At 36.6% G+C, this 19,672-nt stretch overlaps 1 protein-coding gene across 11 annotated transcripts in view; it reads left to right on the forward strand.

Annotated features, from left to right (window-relative positions):
* The first annotated feature begins 895 nt into the window (after positions 1-895).
* POSTN (periostin) overlaps positions 896-19,672 on the forward strand; it is a 31,761-nt gene continuing 12,984 nt past the window's right edge. For 10 of the 11 annotated variants that reach the window (XM_017731293.1, XM_017731292.1, XM_017731296.1 and 7 more), the window contains exons 1-16: positions 1,137-1,289; positions 2,773-2,871; positions 6,815-6,879; positions 8,132-8,289; positions 8,907-9,071; positions 9,907-10,053; positions 10,946-11,087; positions 11,719-11,931; positions 12,113-12,247; positions 13,688-13,836; positions 14,329-14,465; positions 15,175-15,305; positions 16,884-17,014; positions 17,182-17,284; positions 17,662-17,729; positions 18,288-18,333. In XM_017731293.1, coding sequence (XP_017586782.1) covers positions 1,168-1,289; positions 2,773-2,871; positions 6,815-6,879; positions 8,132-8,289; positions 8,907-9,071; positions 9,907-10,053; positions 10,946-11,087; positions 11,719-11,931; positions 12,113-12,247; positions 13,688-13,836; positions 14,329-14,465; positions 15,175-15,305; positions 16,884-17,014; positions 17,182-17,284; positions 17,662-17,729; positions 18,288-18,333 — 2,011 coding nt within the window. In that variant the 5' untranslated portion in view covers positions 1,137-1,167. Of the gene's footprint in view, positions 1,290-2,772; positions 2,872-6,814; positions 6,880-8,131; positions 8,290-8,906; positions 9,072-9,906; positions 10,054-10,945; positions 11,088-11,718; positions 11,932-12,112; positions 12,248-13,687; positions 13,837-14,328; positions 14,466-15,174; positions 15,306-16,883; positions 17,015-17,181; positions 17,285-17,661; positions 17,730-18,287; positions 18,334-19,672 lie in introns of all 11 variants that reach the window. The other variant, XM_017731291.1, reaches the window with a different exon arrangement.

A 19,672-nucleotide genomic window follows, 5' to 3' on the forward strand; every position in this document is an offset into this window, starting at 1 on the left:
TCTTTGCCCCATTTGTGCCTGTTCTGTAGCGATAGGTTGGTCCCACTGGTGTGTCAGTCCAATCCTGCATCCGTTCCTAGCTATTCACCTCAATACTTGCTCCGGTTTGAGAGAGAAACTCAGAGAAGTACAGCCATGAGAACTCACCTTATGTTAATAAAGATCTGAAATAGTCTATGGATTTTCCCTTGAAATTGTATTCATGCGCAAACACATCTATATAAATGGCAGAATATTTTCCTTGACATGAAAATTTCAAACTCCTGTGTTGCAGTCCAAACATCAACTGCCCCTTAAGGCTATCACTTCATAGGAGGCTTGAGCCTGCCACTTCTGCCTCAGTTTCCTCAGTTACAGCTCAGAATTACACTTCCCTTTTGAAGAGGCTTTGAAGGACTGACTAACAAGTACAGAGAGGTGCACGTTCAAATTTTCAGATACTCTGTGATTTGGATATGACATGTAATCATATATTACATAAAGCTCTGAATAAAAGCATTATGTAATAGTGCTTGTTAGTACTTTTACATAATAAAGTACTTCTTTAATTAGAATTAAAATGAATATTTAAACTAGTACTGTGTTTGATTGAGCAACTACTTCATAATCAGAATGTGTGTTAATACAGCTTTTTTTTCTCAAGACAAAAATGCTATTCCAGGTTATTGGCAGCTGTACTTGAAACTTTCATCAACTTCACTGGTTAAACAGCTCATAGCTGATAACTGTGAGGACATGGAAAACAAAGGAAAGCAATGCAGTTCTTATGGGAACAGACATCTTCCTTTGGTTTTGAATAAAACCACGTGCAATGATCATGACCTCTGGATGCCTCAGTGCTATAAATACTAAACCATAAGTCAAAGTCTAAACTTCTCAAACTCTCTCTGTTGTCGTGTCAGCAGAATAAAATGTTAAGCCTCTGTAATAAGAAGAATTAATCAGTTGGGGATTAAAAGAAATTATTTATATGGCTAATGTATGGTACTGATTTAGGTTACTGAAGCTGGCAGCAAAAGCTGCTGTTCTAAGGGGGGTGGTACAAGGTTTCAGGTTGATCCTGTGGTTCCCTCCCACCACCTTCTAACATGTATATAAACTGTCAGCTCTCCAGACATTCTGCCAGTTCTCTCTTCTAGACTTGCCAGAAGCAACAGAGGACTAAAGATGAAGATCTTTTTCCTATTCACATTTTTGACTTTTTTGTTGTCTGCTTTTGAACAAGCAGCTGCTTATGCTCACTATGACAAGATTTTAACTCATAGTCGAATAAGGGCACGGGACCAGGGGTAAGTAACTGGCTTTTATTTCTAATTTAAAAGGAAGCTTGTTAAACTTTATTCTCCTCTTTCTTCTAGCATTATATTACATGTAATTTTTCACTATGAATTTTTACTGTCATTCAAGTGGAGCTTTCTTTTTAAATTCATTTTACAATAATTGTTCCTGAATAAAAAGCTTTTCTGGGAGTTTTAAAAAGAGACAGAATACTGTTCAACTTCATAAAATGGAAAGGAATCTAAAATAACCACTTCTCAATGGATAAAATATGATTCAGAATCACCAAAATTAATTTCAGTTCATAAGTATTGTAATGGGATGTCAGAAAAGTTTAATGTGCGTTTTCAAACTTTTAGAGAGTTGAGAGCTATCCCACAGTATTTGCTCTCTTTATTCCATCCTGATGAAAATCATGAACTCTATTTACATGTTTTCTAACATGGGAATATATACTGGGAACCCTTTGTAAAACTTCTGTTCCCACTAGAGCAATGCAGCAAGATGCTCAGCAGGGCTTCCAAAAGACAATGCTCACAAGCCAGGCTGCTTGGAGACATGGAAATAATTTGAACAGCTGGTGCCAGGGAAACACATGTGCCTAAAGATATTTTCCTCTAGTCTTAAGCAAAAAACATTCTGTGAATAAGAATTGTTTACTATCCTATCTTCCCACTGCCTGCTACACACACACACTTTTCAATATTTTTTTAGCTTTTCAAATAAAAAAGCTCACCAGCTTCCCAGTGATGTAAAGTATATATTCTAAGTCCTGAAGTGATGAATTTTTTAATTGCAGAAGTATAAAAATTAATGATGAAATGCCCTTGCCCCGTGGAATTTAACCATAAGAAATTCCTCTTCTGTACACCACCATGCTAAGGAACACGTATTCCTCATCTGAAGTCTGTGACTCCTTTTATTTACATGCCAATTTACCCTTTGGTCCCCAGTAATTCCCAGAATGTTTATTTAGGTGCCTGAGGTACTCCAAATGGTTGGCAATCAAAATAGCTGATTGATTTACAGAAGACAGGGCTTCCTTCTACATGAAGAACAAGGCACTTTTTTTCCCCATCTCCCCATGACCTTCAGCTGCACAGATGTGTAAAAGACAAAACCTTTAAAGAAAAGGGCCTGATGGTATTCACTGGTCCCTGGTGGCTGGTAATTCACTTTGCAGGGGGAAGGGAGAAATGGATACCGAGACTTGACTGGGCACAGCTAGTGATCACTGCCCATCAGAGACACAGGGTCAAACCAGAATGAAGGGGAAGATTCTGTCTCTGCGGGGAGGGTGGGCTTGCCGAGGAATCCAGCTGGGCAGTCCCAAGAGCTTGCACTGTGACTACTTCAAAGCACACCTGTCCCAGGAACTGAAGCCAGATGTTAATTTCTTACTCAACAGGAAGAGTATTTGCTGCTAATTCATGTAGAATTTTTCGAAAGATGTACAAAAACTTCTTTTTAAAATGTTTCTCACTGCACCCATAGCCCAAATGTCTGTGCTCTTCAGCAAGTTATGGGAACAAAAAAGAAATACTTCAGCACTTGCAGAAATTGGTACCAGCAAGCCATCTGTGGAAAGAAAGCGTAAGTATGCTCTGCTTCCAAACTATTCTCCATTGATTGAGATAATAAAATGTACAATTAGAAAACTCCTTTTCTCACAGACAAGCTAACTTGTTATGGTTTATACTAGAAACTTTACTTCTCCTCCAGGTGGCATTGCTATACTGACTTCCCCTTTCCTTCTCTGGGCATGCTGCAAGTCATCCAAAATATTTCACCTTTCAGTAAAGTCTGCCATACCACTGACAACTTTGGCACTAAATTTTATTCTACCGCAGACACATTGGGAAGAAGGGTGTTTCCTGAAAATGCTTAGACTGGAACTTGGATATTCTCACAGGCAGTTTTGGAAAACAACCTACTCCTGTGGTTTTATTCCTAGATAGATGTCATGCCTTCCTATGAGAGAAAGTCTGCTCTCAGAATGAATCTGAGGGAATTTGTTGCGTTGCCAAGCTCCAGAAGCAAAATGCATTGAGCAATGATAGATACCTTCATGTGTTAGGAAAAATAATTTGAAGCAATAGGCAGTTTAGATTCATCAAACTGAAGTCATGTGAAGATTTTATTCTTTTCATGACTAGAATTTAGAGGAATGTAAGTTGCAAAACATTTTACAAATCCTGTGCAAGGTCCCAAGAAGTCTAATACAGACAACCAGTGGAAGACATTGAGCAGTGGGGCTGTGTGGATTTGGTCGTGGGAGTATACATAAAATTATCACCTGCCCTTTCCCTTCCATTTTAACCCCCCTACCATTGTACAAGCATTCTCAGAGCAAGGCTAGAGGAGGAAAAGAATGTGGATGAGAATAAGTTGAGCCATAGAACTCCGAGGGTTGTTTAAGGGGTTTTTGTGGTTATAATTGAGCATCTGTTATAACTTAGTCTTAGCTGTTAATGAGTTTTATACTCTGCATACTAAAACCAGAAATGCACACAAGACTAAAGAGGTTACTCCAAAAAGAATGCTAATCCGAAGGACAACAGCTCTTCTCATGTCAGTATCTCAATATTAACAAGTCATCCCTAACTTATATCTATAAAATGTTGAATGTTTTAATTATGGACAATTCCTGTCCACTGCTATAAGTTTACAATGGGAATGTAACTTACAAATTTCCTAAAATCAGCATTTGTTGGACTGAAAGTCTTTCCACTGTTTCTCAGCAGTATTTTATTTCCGTGCCAGCAAGAAGTAGAAACAGATGAGTCACAGAGCTGATTTGAATAAACTGAAAACTGTCTCTCTTAGCCAAGAATAACAAGGATTAAGGTAGTGTTGTTCAGTCTTTTTCCTTTGGAATATACTCCTTTGGATGAGATCAGGACAACTTTGTACTAAAAAAAAAAGACAATAACAACAAAAAAAAATCCCAAGACAAATAAAGATATAAACCCCACCAAAATGTCAAGAATGCAACATTGTTTCTCATTTGAATAATTGCTTGCTTTCTTCTTTGGCCACAGGCTTATATTGAACTAGTAGGGATACGTATGGGGATAATTTCTGGTCTGGGCTGAGGTCGTACTGCCCCGGTGTGCTGTGCCTGCACATGGGTGGCACTGAGGAACTGCACCTTGCCCCGAGTTTTATCTGGTTCTAACCTTCTTGTGGGATGTTGTTCTATACAAACCTTTTTACTCCCATCCCATCTTTCTTACATTGTGAGCACAGCAAACTAACTTAAGTGCAGAAAACTGTAAGGGAATATGAGTACTTTAAGTAGGAACTTGATAATTGAAAAGAAGCCTGGGCTGTGCATAACAAGATACGTGGTAAAAAAAGGCACTGATCTTGTAATGCTCGGCTGAAAAAGCATTTTCTTCTTAACTATGTTCTTCAGCCAATTTTCTGTCTTTCATTAATTGTATCGTGTTTGGATACGGTATGAGGATTTAACTTGCCATGTCTTACTCTATGTTTATAACTCAGCTGCCTCTTTCCTTTTTCCAAAATCTAATTAAACTGCAATATTTCATAGCTTCCCATGGGATGAGGGAGAAAGATTTTCTGTTCCAGGGAAGGAAAAAATATTTTCTCATGACAAAGCAGTTCACACAGTTGGGAGAACACTTTGATTCCTATTCGGCTACTTTTTTTTTTTTTTCAATCAGATAATCAGATTGTTATATTTTTATTATTAGCTTCTGGCAAGGATGCAAGAAGAACTTGGTTTATTATTAGGTAAAAGGTTTATTATTAGCTTAAGAATCTGTAGCCTAAATTTTGTGCTATTCATGTATTCCAGAGAAATAGCCATTCAGTGAATTGCTTTAAAGAAAGAGATGTACTAAAAAGAACTATACAAATACTTTCAATATATGGCTTCTCAGTTGAAAATATGCACATAGCAGAAGGGTGAATATGTCATGTATGTATATGCATATGAGGAAATGGAGAAAAAATATTTTCATAGCACGGAGAAATAAAAGAGTGTGTTTTAAAAAGAAATCTTTAATCTTCCCCACCTCAAAAAGAGATTGCTCTCTTTTACGGAATGATAATCCTCACTTTTTAAATCATACTGTTTATTATTATTTTTCCTCCAGTCTACTTTATTTTAAAATCTCTTGAAGTAGTTTGGAGGTTGAAGATATGAAGTCCAATTTTTCATTTGAATAAGCTGTTCATTTTAATGTGGTTGTGGTTAACTTTTTGTCATCTTTAGATTATGAAAAATGAGAGAAGTGTAATCAGCTGCCACCAAAGATTCTGCAAATTAAAAGCTGGACTGTAGTGGTTAAAAACCCAGTAAAAACCTTCAAGGAATTAGTGTTCAGAACTTTTGAACTGCCAATATCAGCAGCACCTATAAAAATAAATCTATTATGTAAAACAGTGATGTCATTATAGTGTGCCATATACAGTACAGTGTACCATAATTTAAAAAATAATATCTGAAGTTTAATGTATTAAATTTCTCCCAAGGAGCCAGAATACCTCTGTGATAACTTTAGTGAATTTCCATTTCCATGTAAGAGAGGAGAATTCAAACAGGTCTGTGGTAGAACTTCATTTCTGTCAATTAAGAAGACATTATATCTTATAAGAAACACAATGTTAAAATGATCATTACATTATAGAATTATCATTCAGCCCTGGTTTGCTGTTATGTGTAGCTTACGTGTATTTGAGAATGCGAGTATTTTACTGGCATAATTATATAACATTTTCTGGCCCCTGGCAATGCTAAAGTCTCTGTATGCTGTAATGACATGCTTTTTTAACTCTGGTTTTGATTTCTTGTATTCTGGTTTTCATCCATGCTACATTTGCCAGTGAACTTACCCTTGTGTCCATCCATCCAGTCTTCAGTGACTTCCTTCTCCGTAACCAGTTTTATGTCTGCTCTTAATTAGTTCTCTCCCTCATTCCTGAGCTTCTTCACATTCTTCCTTGAAAAACAGAGGCTCTCTTATCCAACTTTTTTTCACCATACAATGCACAGGACCTTCTCCTAAATACTTGTTAATTCCTATAACCAGTAAGTAGGTGACCTCATGTAGTTCTGTCACTTTAACTTCGATTCCATTCATTTAAATTTGTCTTTTTCATTTACAGTTCTTCTGCCAGGATTTTATTTTAATGTCCTCATAGGTTTTTTCCTCTTTCTTCAATGTCATATAATCTGTTCAACACAGAATAGAAAAATTAATGGTTTTCAACTGCTGTTCTAGTCTCATCATCTTTTAGTAACTCTATATGAGTACAATATGCTCACCCATGTTCCCTCCCAACACTTAATGATCGCAGTCTTTCTTTAAATTCAAAAGCTTTACATTTAGTAAAATATGACCAATTTGTAACCAACACAAAAAAGGCTGAATGACAAAAAAAGGATGAATCTGGAGAGTATGCACTTAGCAATGAAAAAAAGATAATGAAAATTAAATTAGACTTCGCTAAAATTAGTATACTTCTATGATATATTATTTAATTGTTCTTTTGCTATATCCCACAGGACTGTCTTATATGAGTGCTGTCCTGGCTATATGAAGATGGAGGGTATGAGAGGGTGTCCTGCAGGTATGAGCTTATTTTCTTATGGATAAGTCGGCATATGGAAAGAAGTATAAATACAGCAGAGTTTCAAAGGTGGTCATGATGAGAAACAATTGCCTCTTTTTAAGAAGTACTGCCTAAGAGTGCACAGCTTCATTTGCATACAGCAAACACAGTCAAAAAATCAGCCAGCACTGAATTTGATCATAGAGTTTAGGTTGAATTTCCCAGCTCTTTCCAGATTCTGGATTGGTGAGAATTGATAGTGTCTTCAGTTCCCAAAGCTGCCAAAGAAGAACTTTAATTCCTATTCCCATCATATCCAAGACTAGTCTAAAGCATGCCACTGTGGTCAGAAAGCCAGGACACAAGGTGGACCATATCTAGATTTTGTATTTTCTTTCTTCTGAAAAAACTTGAATCTAATTTACTTAAAGAATCTTATAGAGTTTATCAAAGAAGGAGTGAAAATGAAGACAGAAATTCTTCATCTCTCTTATTTATGCTATTCTGCTTTGTATAAATAAAACTAATTGCTGCAGGAAAAAGTACTATGAGGAAGAATACGTTTCAAATTTTTTGATCTGAAATATCTGAAATAATCCTTTTATGTTCAATAATGCAGAGTTCAGTTTGTTTAGATGAATTAATCTCCCTTCAGATGTTTACATTAGGATGAGATCAGTCATACTCTTGAATGGCCTGTCCTTCTCCATAGCCATAAAAAGAGCCAAGAACCATTAGATTGCATGCAAATGTCCCACTTCTAGATGCCTAAAGTTAGGAGAGGTGAATGCTGTTCTCATGTAGCCATGTTTTAACTGTGAGACTCTGGCCACTCTTACTCTTGGGAGGAATCAGTATATGTATAAACCAGACACTGGAAGAAGAGCAAGAGGCCTCACGAAAAGAACTCTGGTCCATCATGACTGAATGAGACTCACTCCACTGAAATTTTTGTGATTAAACATGGATAGCCTCCCATTTCATGTTGGGTTGGTACAAAATACAACAGGTCTTCTAAAAGAAACTTTACAATATTCAGTATTGTTTGATCTAATTTTTCATTAAGAAAGACACAAAAATTAATAACAAGCAGATATGTTTAGATGATTTTTGAGTATGTTGACAATGGAATTTTTAATCTAAACATTGTTTAATACTGACTTAAACAGTTTCAGAACTATTCTGCACCCAAAAGACACAAAGTAAATTTGATTGTGATAAACTGGGGGGCTGAGGAATTTACAGTATTCTTACCTCATGTTTCTTTTAGTTGCTCCTATTGATCATGTATATGGTACACTTGGTATTGTGGGAGCTACCTCCACACAGCAGTACTCTGACATATCAAAGCTGAGAGAAGAGATTGAGGGACGAGGATCATTCACTTTCTTTGCACCAAGCAATGAAGCCTGGGACCAGTTAGATTCAGTAAGTGTGTGTGTGTGTGTGTGTGTGTGTGTGTGTGTGCACCTGCATGAGTTAAACATTTTAGCTGAAGCAGCTAGTGTGGGATAGATTGGAAACAATGTGGAGATTTTAGACATAAAAGGACATAACACAAGTTATAAAGAAAAAATCTGCATGTTTAACGAATATTTCTGAAGCTGGAGAGGCTGGGTTTACTTTCAGGAGTACTAAGCAACTGTAATTGCTTCTTATTTAAGCACTTGCATGACACATATTAGCATTGTTAATTTTATTAACACAGTTTTGGGGAAACTTCTAGGATTTCCAGCAGCTGCATGATGTATGTCTGTACACTGTCAGTAATTCAGGTGTCCTTCTTTTAGTAATGATTTTAGTTAAATAAACACTGAATTAAAGTTCCTCCAATGATGCCTGTGATGAAGCCTCATCTTCCATTTGTGAGCAAATCAGACTTAAAGATCATTTAAGTAGATCCAGATTTATAGGCATCAAAGTCGTCTTCCCTAACAGATGTTGAATATGTTGGAAGCATTTACTAAGGTAAAACAATAACTACATCTTTCTGAGGGGAAGAATGTGTTGAAGCTTCTAATTAATTAAATGCCTCTCTTCTTCAGGAAATTCACAGGAATTTGGTTGACAATGTAAATATTGAACTGTATAATGCTCTCCACCACCACATGTTAAACAAGCGCATGTTGACAAAAGACCTTAAGAATGGTATGACCCTGGTGTCTATGTACAATGGCCAGAAATTGCTTATTAACCATTATCCTAATGGGGTAAGTCTCTTCTCTTTTTTCCCCCCAATATATTTATTTAGTTGTAGCCTTTACTTCCTTTATTTCCTTTTATAACTAAGAAAATATATTCTTGAAAATTTAACATCTACCAAGTCAGTTGCCACTGACAAAAATAAATATTTTCTTGAAGAACTTCTGCCTGCTGTGTAGACTAATCACTAAGAAAGAATAAGTAAACATTGTGCTGTTTGCTGTTTAGAAATCAAAGTTCAAATGAAAATTAACTTTCTTCATAAAAGACAAAGACTTTTGTGGTCAAAATACATGATCATAAAAAATTTGACAAAAAAATCAAAACATTTTCATCGTTTTTCTAAATAATATTAAAGCAGGTTTTTTATTTAAATTTGAGTGCATGGTAGGAGCACTGAAGATTGTAGGAAACACACATCCATTATTTGGCTAGAAAAAAATTATTTTTATAAATGCTAGACACCTCTGAGTTAAGTCACTCATCTTTGTTTTCTTAAATGCATAAAAATGTTTATGTTTGTCTACAGGTTGCATCACCAAAAACAATACAATCACCGTATTAGCCAGATAAGCAAAACCAAATCAGAATAATTGCAGTATGAAATTAAACATGAATACGAAATCAATGTAACCTGAATAAATCTGCTGCTATCTTTCCAGAAGCTTAGTCAAACTTTCAAATCTTACAAGGCTTTACTGCAAATTTTAAAAAAAACCAACTGAAATAACAACAGTGAATACACGATGTACAGTACCTACATTGCCAGCCTGTGAAAGTGAGGTTCCAAGCTTATGATCAAAGTAATATTTAATCTTCTACTAATTGATTCTTCAAATATAGGTTGTTACTGTTAACTGTGCCAGGATCATCTATGGCAACCAGATTGCTACCAATGGTGTTGTCCATGTCGTCGATCGTGTCCTGACTGCTGTTGGAAATACCATTCAAGATTTCATTGAAGCTGAGGATGATCTTTCGTCATTTAGAGTAAGTGGACAAAAATAAAAACTCTTCTCTGTTTATTTAAGGAGGGTTTTTTCATTCCTTTTCTATTTGTTTGTGACACCTGGAAGTAAGAAGGGTTAGCTCAGTAAGAGAGAGAAATAAATTAAATTAAGAGAGCCAGCTAATATTGCAAATCTAGTTATATAAAAAGGCAACATCAATAGAACAGAATGTGTCCCTGTGCATAAAAAGTGTCTTCTCTTCCAGCACTGAGCCAATGAAACATGAGCAGGAAGTTACAGTGTCTGGTGCTAGATAAATAACAACAATTTCAAAATGGATGATAGAAAATGGTAAAGACACCAAATTTCAGAACCTGACTCATAGCAAGTTTTAGAGCACCAGTAGACTCACATAAGAAGGGTTTTTCTTGCACAGAGGAAGTATAATTAGAAACTCGCCAAATTTCTAATTTTTCCATCTTCTGAAAAACATGTCTGCCCAGTGTAATGGGATTTCATGCTGTAAATTTAAAAAATACGCCGTTGGTTTGCAAATAACTGTTGTCCTTTTCCATCTTCCATCTCCTCAATAAATGCAAAAAGGTATTTTAAATCCAGAGGCATAAAGGTGGAAAAGATCCTCTGAATCCCTCAAATCCAGCTAATGACAGTTACAGGCAACCACAACATTTAACCTTTTTAAGAAAAATCATAATATAAAAACCAATCCTTTCTAGTCTTCAGTTGAAAAAGAAAATTCCTCTGTCGATTAAATTTTTCATCTTTCTATAAAATTCATGATCTTTCTTTTTATAACACTGTGATCTCAGTCTAGCATTCAAGTATCTGTGGGCATGAGGTGAAACTAGACAGATAATGTGTTTTAGTAATATTTCAAATAATCAGCATTAAAATAAACAATTGTTTTTTAGGCTCCTGCCATTACATCAGGTGTCATGGATATTCTTGGAAGACCTGGTCATTACACACTCTTTGCTCCTACTAATGAAGCTTTTGAGAGACTTCCAAGAGGAGTCTTAGAAAGAATCATGGGTGACAAGGTGGCTTCTGAAGGTATTTGAACTTTTTTGCAAATGAGAAATATGTATGAGTGGATCAGGAGGTAGAAACTACATTATCCTTATTGCTCTGGAATTAAGCACCTCTACTTTCATGTGTATAGGAGGAGTTATTTCTTCTGTGTTTAATTTTTCCACTTGCCTAAGGATAGAAAGTCATTGAAAACTTAGTCTCCAAAACAGCTTACAGGGAACTATGAAATATAGGCACAGTGACTTTCTAATAGTTCAGCTGCACAGGTCTGATAGACATTCCTGTCTCTAGAAGTTCAGGGTTATCTGAATATGAGATTATTTCACCCCTTTGCATAGCCTATGGAGTTTTGTACTCAGAGGGCCTTTTGGAGTGTATCGTATGCAATCACCAGCAGATTGTAGCATAACCTATATAGTTTTCATAATATAAGGGATGCCAAATAGTTTTGACAGTAAATGTTAGTTAGGGGCCTACAGTATCATTAAATTTCAATAAAGTATCTGGGAGTAAAAATATGCTAGCTAAGCTAGAATAATATTAAAAATAGAGTAGCTGTAATAATTTATTCCACACCTATGTGTGAGGTATACGTATACAAATACGTGTCCTAACACCTGCGTCTATTAAATTCCTGTTCTTTTTTCTGCAGCTCTCGTGAAGTTCCATATATTAAATACTCTCCAGTGCTCCGAAGCCATCACAGGTGGAGCTGTCTATGAAACCTTGGAAGGAAACACTGTTGAAGTTGGTTGTGATGGTGAAAGTCTGACTGTGAATGGAGTGAAAATGGTGAAACGCAAAGATATTGTGACAAGCAATGGCGTTATCCACCTCATTGATCAAGTGCTAATTCCTGATTCTGGTCAGTGATATGTATTAAAAACTTGTTACACTGAAGATGTTTCTTATCCTGAAATATCTGAAGATATATTCCTTACCCAGATTCCCTCAGATATATAGTTCTGGATAAGCACAAAGAATCCAAATCAGGAATAGGAAGATATCGCGTGTTAAAACACCTTTTCTTATTTCTTTATTTGCAGCCAAACAAGTCATTGAGCTTGGAGGTGCCCAGCAGACTACTTTTACGGACCTGGTGGCACAGCTAGGTCTGACCTCTTCTCTAAGGCCAGAAGGCCAATACACTCTCCTGGCACCTCTGAATGGTGCTTTCTCAGGTTAGTAGCCCTAAAAGATTGTCAAAATAAACGAGAATGTGTGATACCCTGACAGTTTTCCAAATAACTTCCAGTACCTGTTCTAAGTCTCACTGCAAGAGCACCATAGACAAATGGAATTACTTCATCCTTTCAAATTACATACCTCATAGAAAGACAAAACAAGCCTAACCACCAGATTGCACAGCTTTTTTTCAGTAATATCATTTGCTAATGGAAATAGTAGCACTTAAATAAGATACAAAATATGAACAGACAAATTGTGGGAATGTAAATATATTAATGAACTGCCAGTTAAGATTAACTGACTTAATCTTTACATTACTTCCATTAGATTCAAAACTTATTTATTCTCAGAAAATGTACGCAGTGGTTTAATTCCAGCCAACACCTAAGTACCAAACATCCACTTGATCACTCCCCTCTTTTCCCCACTCTGGGATGGGGAGGAAAATCAGGGGAAAAGAAAAATAAGAAAACCTCATAGGTTTAGATAAGAACAATTTGATAAGTGTAACAAAGTAGAATAATAATATTAATAATACTGATGTTACTAAACAATAATAATAATAACAGATAATTAAAACCTAAGAGAAACAAGTGATGCATGATAAAATTGTGCACCACCAACTGACCAATGCTCAGCCAGTGACTGGCACCTCCTGGCCAGCTTCCCCCAATTTATATACTGGGCATGACACTTTATGGTATGGAACATCTCTTTGGTGAGTTTGGGTCACCTGTCCTGGCCATTCTCCCTCCCAGCCTCTCGTGCACCTGCCCATGGCAGAGCATGAGACAATGAGATGTCCTTGGCTTAGGGTGAGCACTGCTCAGCAACAACCAAAACATCAGTGTGTTATCAGCATTATCCTCATACTAAACCCAGAACATATCACTGTAGGACCTCTTAGGAGGAAAATTGACTCTATCCCAGCCAAAAACAGGAAATACAAGAAAGTCAGTATTTCCCAGTACATTTAAGCAGAGAGAAACTGATACAAATATGCCATAAAACAGGTGCTTGTATATTTGCAGAGGTGACCTCATGGGCATCTTGCCTTTCCCCAAAGAATTAGAATGTTGTCTCATCACCATAGGAGAAAATTTGGATAGATTTTAAGGTGTGCATGCAGAAAGTACTAGTTCTAATACAAACTACGGCAGTAACTCAGAAGATGGCACAGGCCCACATATCAATCATCAGACATATTAGTTATAGTAATTAATCATGGCTATGTCAAAAGTTCTTGACTGAATTTGAGGAATGGTCACAGGCAAGAGCTACAAAACAATTCATCTTCGGTATAACCAGACCTGTCCATGCTTTAACTGAAGCATTTCAAAGAGAGATTCAGTATTTCCAGAGTCTTTTAACTTTATTTGAATAAAAATTTACTATATAGATTACTATATATTAATATCTAAATGGCTTTGCAGATGACACCCTAAGGCTGGATCAACGTCTTCTCAAAACAATCCTGCAGAATCACATTATAAAAGTGAAAGTTGGGCTCAATGAACTGTACAATGGACAAGAGCTGGAAACAATTGGAGGAAAACTACTTAGAGTCTTTGTGTATCGCACAGTAAGTGAATGAGTCTTTCTAAAAATATGCATCCAACTATGAAAATGGACAATCAATAAAAGGCAAAGCTGAATGAAACCCACAATATTTACCATTATGAGAATCTAGCAAAAAATCCTTAAACTTTTAAGATAAAAAAAAATGAAAATCTGATCATTATCAATCTGAGCATTCTTTGCAAGGAAAGCTCTTTGGGAAAATGCAACACAATTTCAAATTGGGCACTCAGTCGATTACAAATTTTTAAAGCTCATTTTTAGAACATTTTTAAAACATTAGAAATGTTTTTGAGAACATTCTCAGGGGAAACACAAAAAAAATCAAGTTTGGAAATATTTGCACCATGCTATTTTATTCTAGATTTTGTTACTTTTGCTTTCTCAAGCAATGGCAAATTTCCTGGCAAGAACACATGATTTGACTGTAGGAAATACATATGGTTGTTATTTTTAACATTGTGTAAACAGCTACACTTGTTTCTCTTTCAATAAGGCTGTATGTATTGAAAATTCATGCATGGTCAGAGGAAGCAAAGAAGGAAGAAATGGTTTTATTCACATCTTAAGACAGATCATCAATCCAGCAGAAAAGACATTGCATGAAATGCTGAGAAATGATAAGCGTTTTAGGTGAGTAGCAGTTTTCACAGAACTGAGATTTTCCTGCAGAGGGTAACTGTATATACATCACAGCTGGTCTGAGAAAAAGTTTTGGACTGTGAGTATGTGAGTTGTTGGGGTTTGGAGAGCAGGGAGGGCAGAGAAGGGTTTATTACCTACACAAATAACATAAAAGGAAAAAAATGTGGGGGAAGAAAAAGTGTCCTCCAGCTGTATGCAGAAAAGGCCTCCACATTCTATACTAGGATGGGTTTTTATGGCACAAAGGGTTGTAAGACACAAGAATGAGAGGAGTAAGAGGACAGAAGGAATTGAATGATATATCCAGAGCTATAAATGCAGTGGACGCAGGATTGCATGCCTTTCCAGAACTTATTTCTGCCTCTTTCCTGCAAGTATCTCAACACTCCTACAGCAAGAACTATCCCTGGCATCCTCTTTTCATCTGTTTGATCTGCAGGGGTTTTTATTTGATGAATCCTGCTCTGATCCAGGCTCCCAATATTTTTTTTGCATAGTTTTTCCTCTGTCTGCTAATTTTAAGACTGTATTTTCCCTTTTTTTGCCTTTTTTTTTTTCTCATTTTCCTTTTCCACAATCTTTTTTTCTGGGAAAGAGTAAAAGTGTTTGAAAATTGAGGAACTAAGTACCTGGACCCAATTATAGTTACCACATTTCAACAAAATGTATTTGCGGTTTGTCTCTTTGCTGTAAACAGCATTTTCCTCAGTCTGGTGAAAGCTGCAGATTTGGATGATGTTCTGTCACGGCCTGGACAGTGGACTCTGTTTGTGCCAACCAATGATGCTTTTAAAGGCTTGACTGATGATGACAAGGACATACTGATAAGTAAGTAACATAAGAACACTGGAATTATAAGCAAAGTAAAATTGATTGGAATGGAGACTAATGTGCCTTTCACACAAAAGCTGTCTGCTGAAGCAGTTCACCTTTTGCATAGAGCAGGTCATAGGAATTCCCTAAATTGTCTATATGCCCTTCTTGGGCATAGAGAAAATATCTTTTTGGAAAGAAGAATCTAACCTGATTTTTAAATTTAAATGTCACTGCTCAATATCTTATTCAATGGTGTTACTTCCTTTGATTATTTTTGTCTTCAATTCAGAACTTGAAGTTGCCCAGGGCCAATGCCAAATTGAATTAATTCTGTCTTTAAGAAGACAATTTTATTTATTTTATTTGACCTTCTGCTTTTCAAGGGGCTTTATGCCCCTTTTCTATCATTGTGGCTCAGTTACTTAATATTTTCTTGGCCCTCACAATTTTTTTTTGCAGCAGAATGTCTAATTTTTTTGTGCCAGATTATGTTCTAGAATTCTGCCTTGGTTTTCTAAGTTATGATGTTGCTTTCTCCATAAAGATTAAACCTTAAAATATATAACGTTTTTAAAAAATATAAAGAAATACTTTGTTTATCTGTAAGAAAGATACAAACCAAAGATTATTTTAACCAGTAGCTATAGTGGCATGTTTACGAAAGTAATTGATAGTTTTTGAAAAAACTTTGGAGTGGCCATGTTTAGGCTTTGTATGTAATTTAATGCTATCTATGAGTGACCCAGTCACAAAATATCAGTGCTAATTTTACTAGGAAGAAAAAGATCATTTAATTGCACTTCAGTAGTGAAATAAATTGCAGTACTATCAGTGATCAGAGCAAAACACAGGGAAAAAAAAGGAAAATGTTCACTGAAAGAGACATCAGGAAAAGAATATGACCAGACAGGATCTCCCTTGCAGTTTCATCAAGGCTGGAACTCCTAATAACAACCAATATCAGTGTGTAATTCTAGTATTAAACTTAGAATGGTCAATATTCCATGTAATGGCAAACAGACATGTTTTAAAGCTGCTCTCCTTGGTGCCCTTTCTCCTCAGATATTATGGGTTTTTCTGCAGCCCACCCTATGATTGTCAGCCTCCATAGACCCAGAGAGACCTATCAGGATATTAGCTTGGGCTAGAGGATACATTTCTTTTTTAAGACAGTCTTGAAAACATTGGATTTTTTTTCTTTTCATCCCAAATAGGAATTTCAAACTTTGAAATATGGAAATCATCCCTAAAATAAGGTGGTTTCCCCCTTTGCCAACTTCTTCAAGCTGCTTCTCTCCTCTGTAAGAACAGACAAAGCCAGCATTTCTAATTGCTCCATTGACCCCTTTTATGTTCTTTTCCATAAGATTTCTCAGAGGATCTTTGTGATTATGTTCTGACCTTTTTGTCATATAGTTGGGATTTTTCCCTTTGTCATAATTTTAACAAATACAATTTTTATGTGTTCATGGTATTTTCATACATATTATGTTTCATTCTAGCTCAAGTCTGTGTGAACCCTTACAATTCCCACAAAGAACTATCCCCTACCACTTAATTTTTATTCCTACTTTTTTTATTTTTACATAGGAGACAAAAATGCTCTCAGGAATATTCTTCTTTACCACTTGACACAAGGAGTTTTCATTGGAAGTGGCTTTGAGCCTGGTGTAACAAATATTCTTAAAACCATCCAAGGAGGCAAACTGTACTTGAAAACAGTTAAGTATAGAAAATGTCTCCCTGCTACAGCCTTGTAACAGAGATTTGATATTCTGTGTCTATCCACATCATAGAATGGCATGCATTTCTCCAGATGTTATAATAGGGTTTGGGGTTATTTTCTAATGTCCCTGATAACTCGGGTTCTCTTTTGATCCTTTACCAGGTGAATGATACTCTTCTGGTTAATGAACTGAAATCAAGAGAATCTGATCTCATGGCAACAAATGGTGTCATTCATGTCATTGACAAACTCCTATATCCAGCAGGTGAGTATTATTCCATGAAATTTATACCCACTGTCTTAAATCTGTTTACATGCTGTGTAACCGCAATAACCTTAAGAAGTTAATTAATTTAAAGATGCAATTCTTAGGTGGAATTTGAAACAGAAAATTTACCTCACTGCTCATTTTGTGGAAGAACCTTGCTTGAAACCTTGCCAAGATTTTGAAATGTTATGAAAGTAAAGTATAAGAAAGACAAGAGTAGCCATAGCCTACCTTTTCTGCTGCTATGGAATAATATATATTGAGTACACACTTGTGTGAGTGTTTGAGAATGATTGTATCTCCTGATCACTGTAAATGAAAGTAAAATGCATACGGTTGTATATTTCCTCTTACATGCCTGCTTCTTTTGTCAGAACTGCCTGTTGGAAATGATCAGCTGCTCACAATACTGAAGAAGTTGATTAAGTACATTCAAATTAAGGTACTCTTTCACTAATTATCCCTCTGTCTTTCTGGCAGGGTGTGTGAAACTGAGCACTTCATAAGTCATAAGTGATTCTCTGGTCCTTGCTTTCCTCAGCAGACAACACATTCAATAGCTCCCAGTTACCCAAATATAATCGTGAATGATACCCTGCACTCAACAGTTAGAATTTAGGTTTTTCAGTGCCAAATAATTGTAGAATATTTGCACTTGGATAACTTCAGTGTGGACTGGCCCAAATCTGCTCTTTGGTTCAATTTATCACTCTTGGAAAACAAATCACTTATTTGAAAAAAACACTGAGTGACTAAATTCTTATGTCATTAAAGCCAGAAGCATCAATAGCCTGTGAAGAAAAGTAGGCATTCTTATCTGTCTCAGTTATCCTCTTGAGATTACATTTTCCCTCAACAACGAATGAGAGAACCTACACAAGTAGCATCACCTAACTTTTAGGTCAATGAAGCAGTAAATCCTACCCACACACACTAGGAAACTATAAGGCAAGTGGTATTTCTTTTAAAGTTTAAGTAAATTGCTTTTCTGTTTTTATAGTTTGTTCGTGACAGTACCTTCAAAGAGATTCCACTGACATTTTACAGTAAGTTCATTGCAAATACTTCCAGATGGGTTTGATATTGCTTTTTAGTGTTGCCAATTCCAATTTGGAATTGTACATCTCTTTTTCAATAAGGAAGAAAGCAATTTCTGGGAAAGTAAGATGTAACCATGAAGAAAAGGAAGAGAAAGACTCAAAGTAGAATGTTTCTGTCTGCTGTGCTACTGTATTTTTCCCTTTCCAGATGTGTGACTGGAAAGTAACCCTGAAGTAAGCTGTTCAAACTCTTGGGTTAGGCAAGATACATATGGAAAAGATTGTTTTTCAGTTCTTAGCCAAAGTTCAGGGCTCAGTGCATAGCAGAGTTGTATTCTCTCTCTCTCTAAGATGTAGCATTGTACTGTACTCACTCTCCAAGATGCAGCATTGACTGTGGACTGAGATACTTTTTTTTTCATAAATATTTCCAGAGGGACAGAATGTACCTCTTCTGCCTGTTTCCCTTATGTGCAAATATGAGGCTTTTATGAGAGACAATTGATCAGAGTATTTTCTTTTTAGGGAGTAAATGTAAAAAAAGACCCCTTTAGCTCCCTTGCAGCCTCTCTCAGGGTATGCATTTAGTTTCTGAATATAGAATACGTGTTGAAACAATCTGTTAGAAGACAAAGGTCCTGCTGTAACTCTGTGAGGCAGTATGAATTTAGACAATTTTTTAAATTCCTATGAAGTTCTACCCATATTTCACAGTAGAAATGGAAACCATCGCATCAGACTTTTGAAAATTGGGAATGGACACACTGAGGTTAAAAAACCCTTGGAACAAAAAACTGAATAATTCACCTTGATGACAAGTTGAACATGAGTCAACAGTGCCCCAGCAGCCAAAAGAGCCAACCCTGTCCTGGGGTGCATTAGGCACAACATTGCCGGCCGGGCAAGGCAGGGGGTTGTCCTGTTCTGCTCTGCTGCGGGGCAGCCTCACCTCAAGTGCTGGGGGCAGATTTGGGAGTCACTTTTGGGCCCAGTGCCCAAATGAGGGTGACCAACATGGTGAGAAGTGCTGAGGTCAAGACTTATGAGGCGCTTATGAGGTCACTTGGCTTGTTCATTTTGGATAAGAGAAGGCTGAGGGGTGACCTCATTGCTGAGCAGTGACCCCATTGCTGCCTATGCCTTCCCCAAGAAGGGCAGTGGAGGGGGATGTGCTGGTTTCCTTTATGGTGACCAATGACAGGACATGAGGAAATGGAGTGAAGCTGCTTTGGGAAAATTCAGGCTGGACATTAGAAAAAGATTCTTCACGTAGAGGGTGGTCAGCGACTGGAACAAGCTCCTCAGGAAAGTGGTCACAGCATCAAGCCTGACAGAGTTTAAGGAG

This window comes from Corvus brachyrhynchos, unplaced genomic scaffold, assembly GCF_000691975.1.
Source record: "Corvus brachyrhynchos isolate BGI_N302 unplaced genomic scaffold, ASM69197v1 scaffold103, whole genome shotgun sequence".
NCBI lineage: Eukaryota > Metazoa > Chordata > Aves > Passeriformes > Corvidae > Corvus > Corvus brachyrhynchos.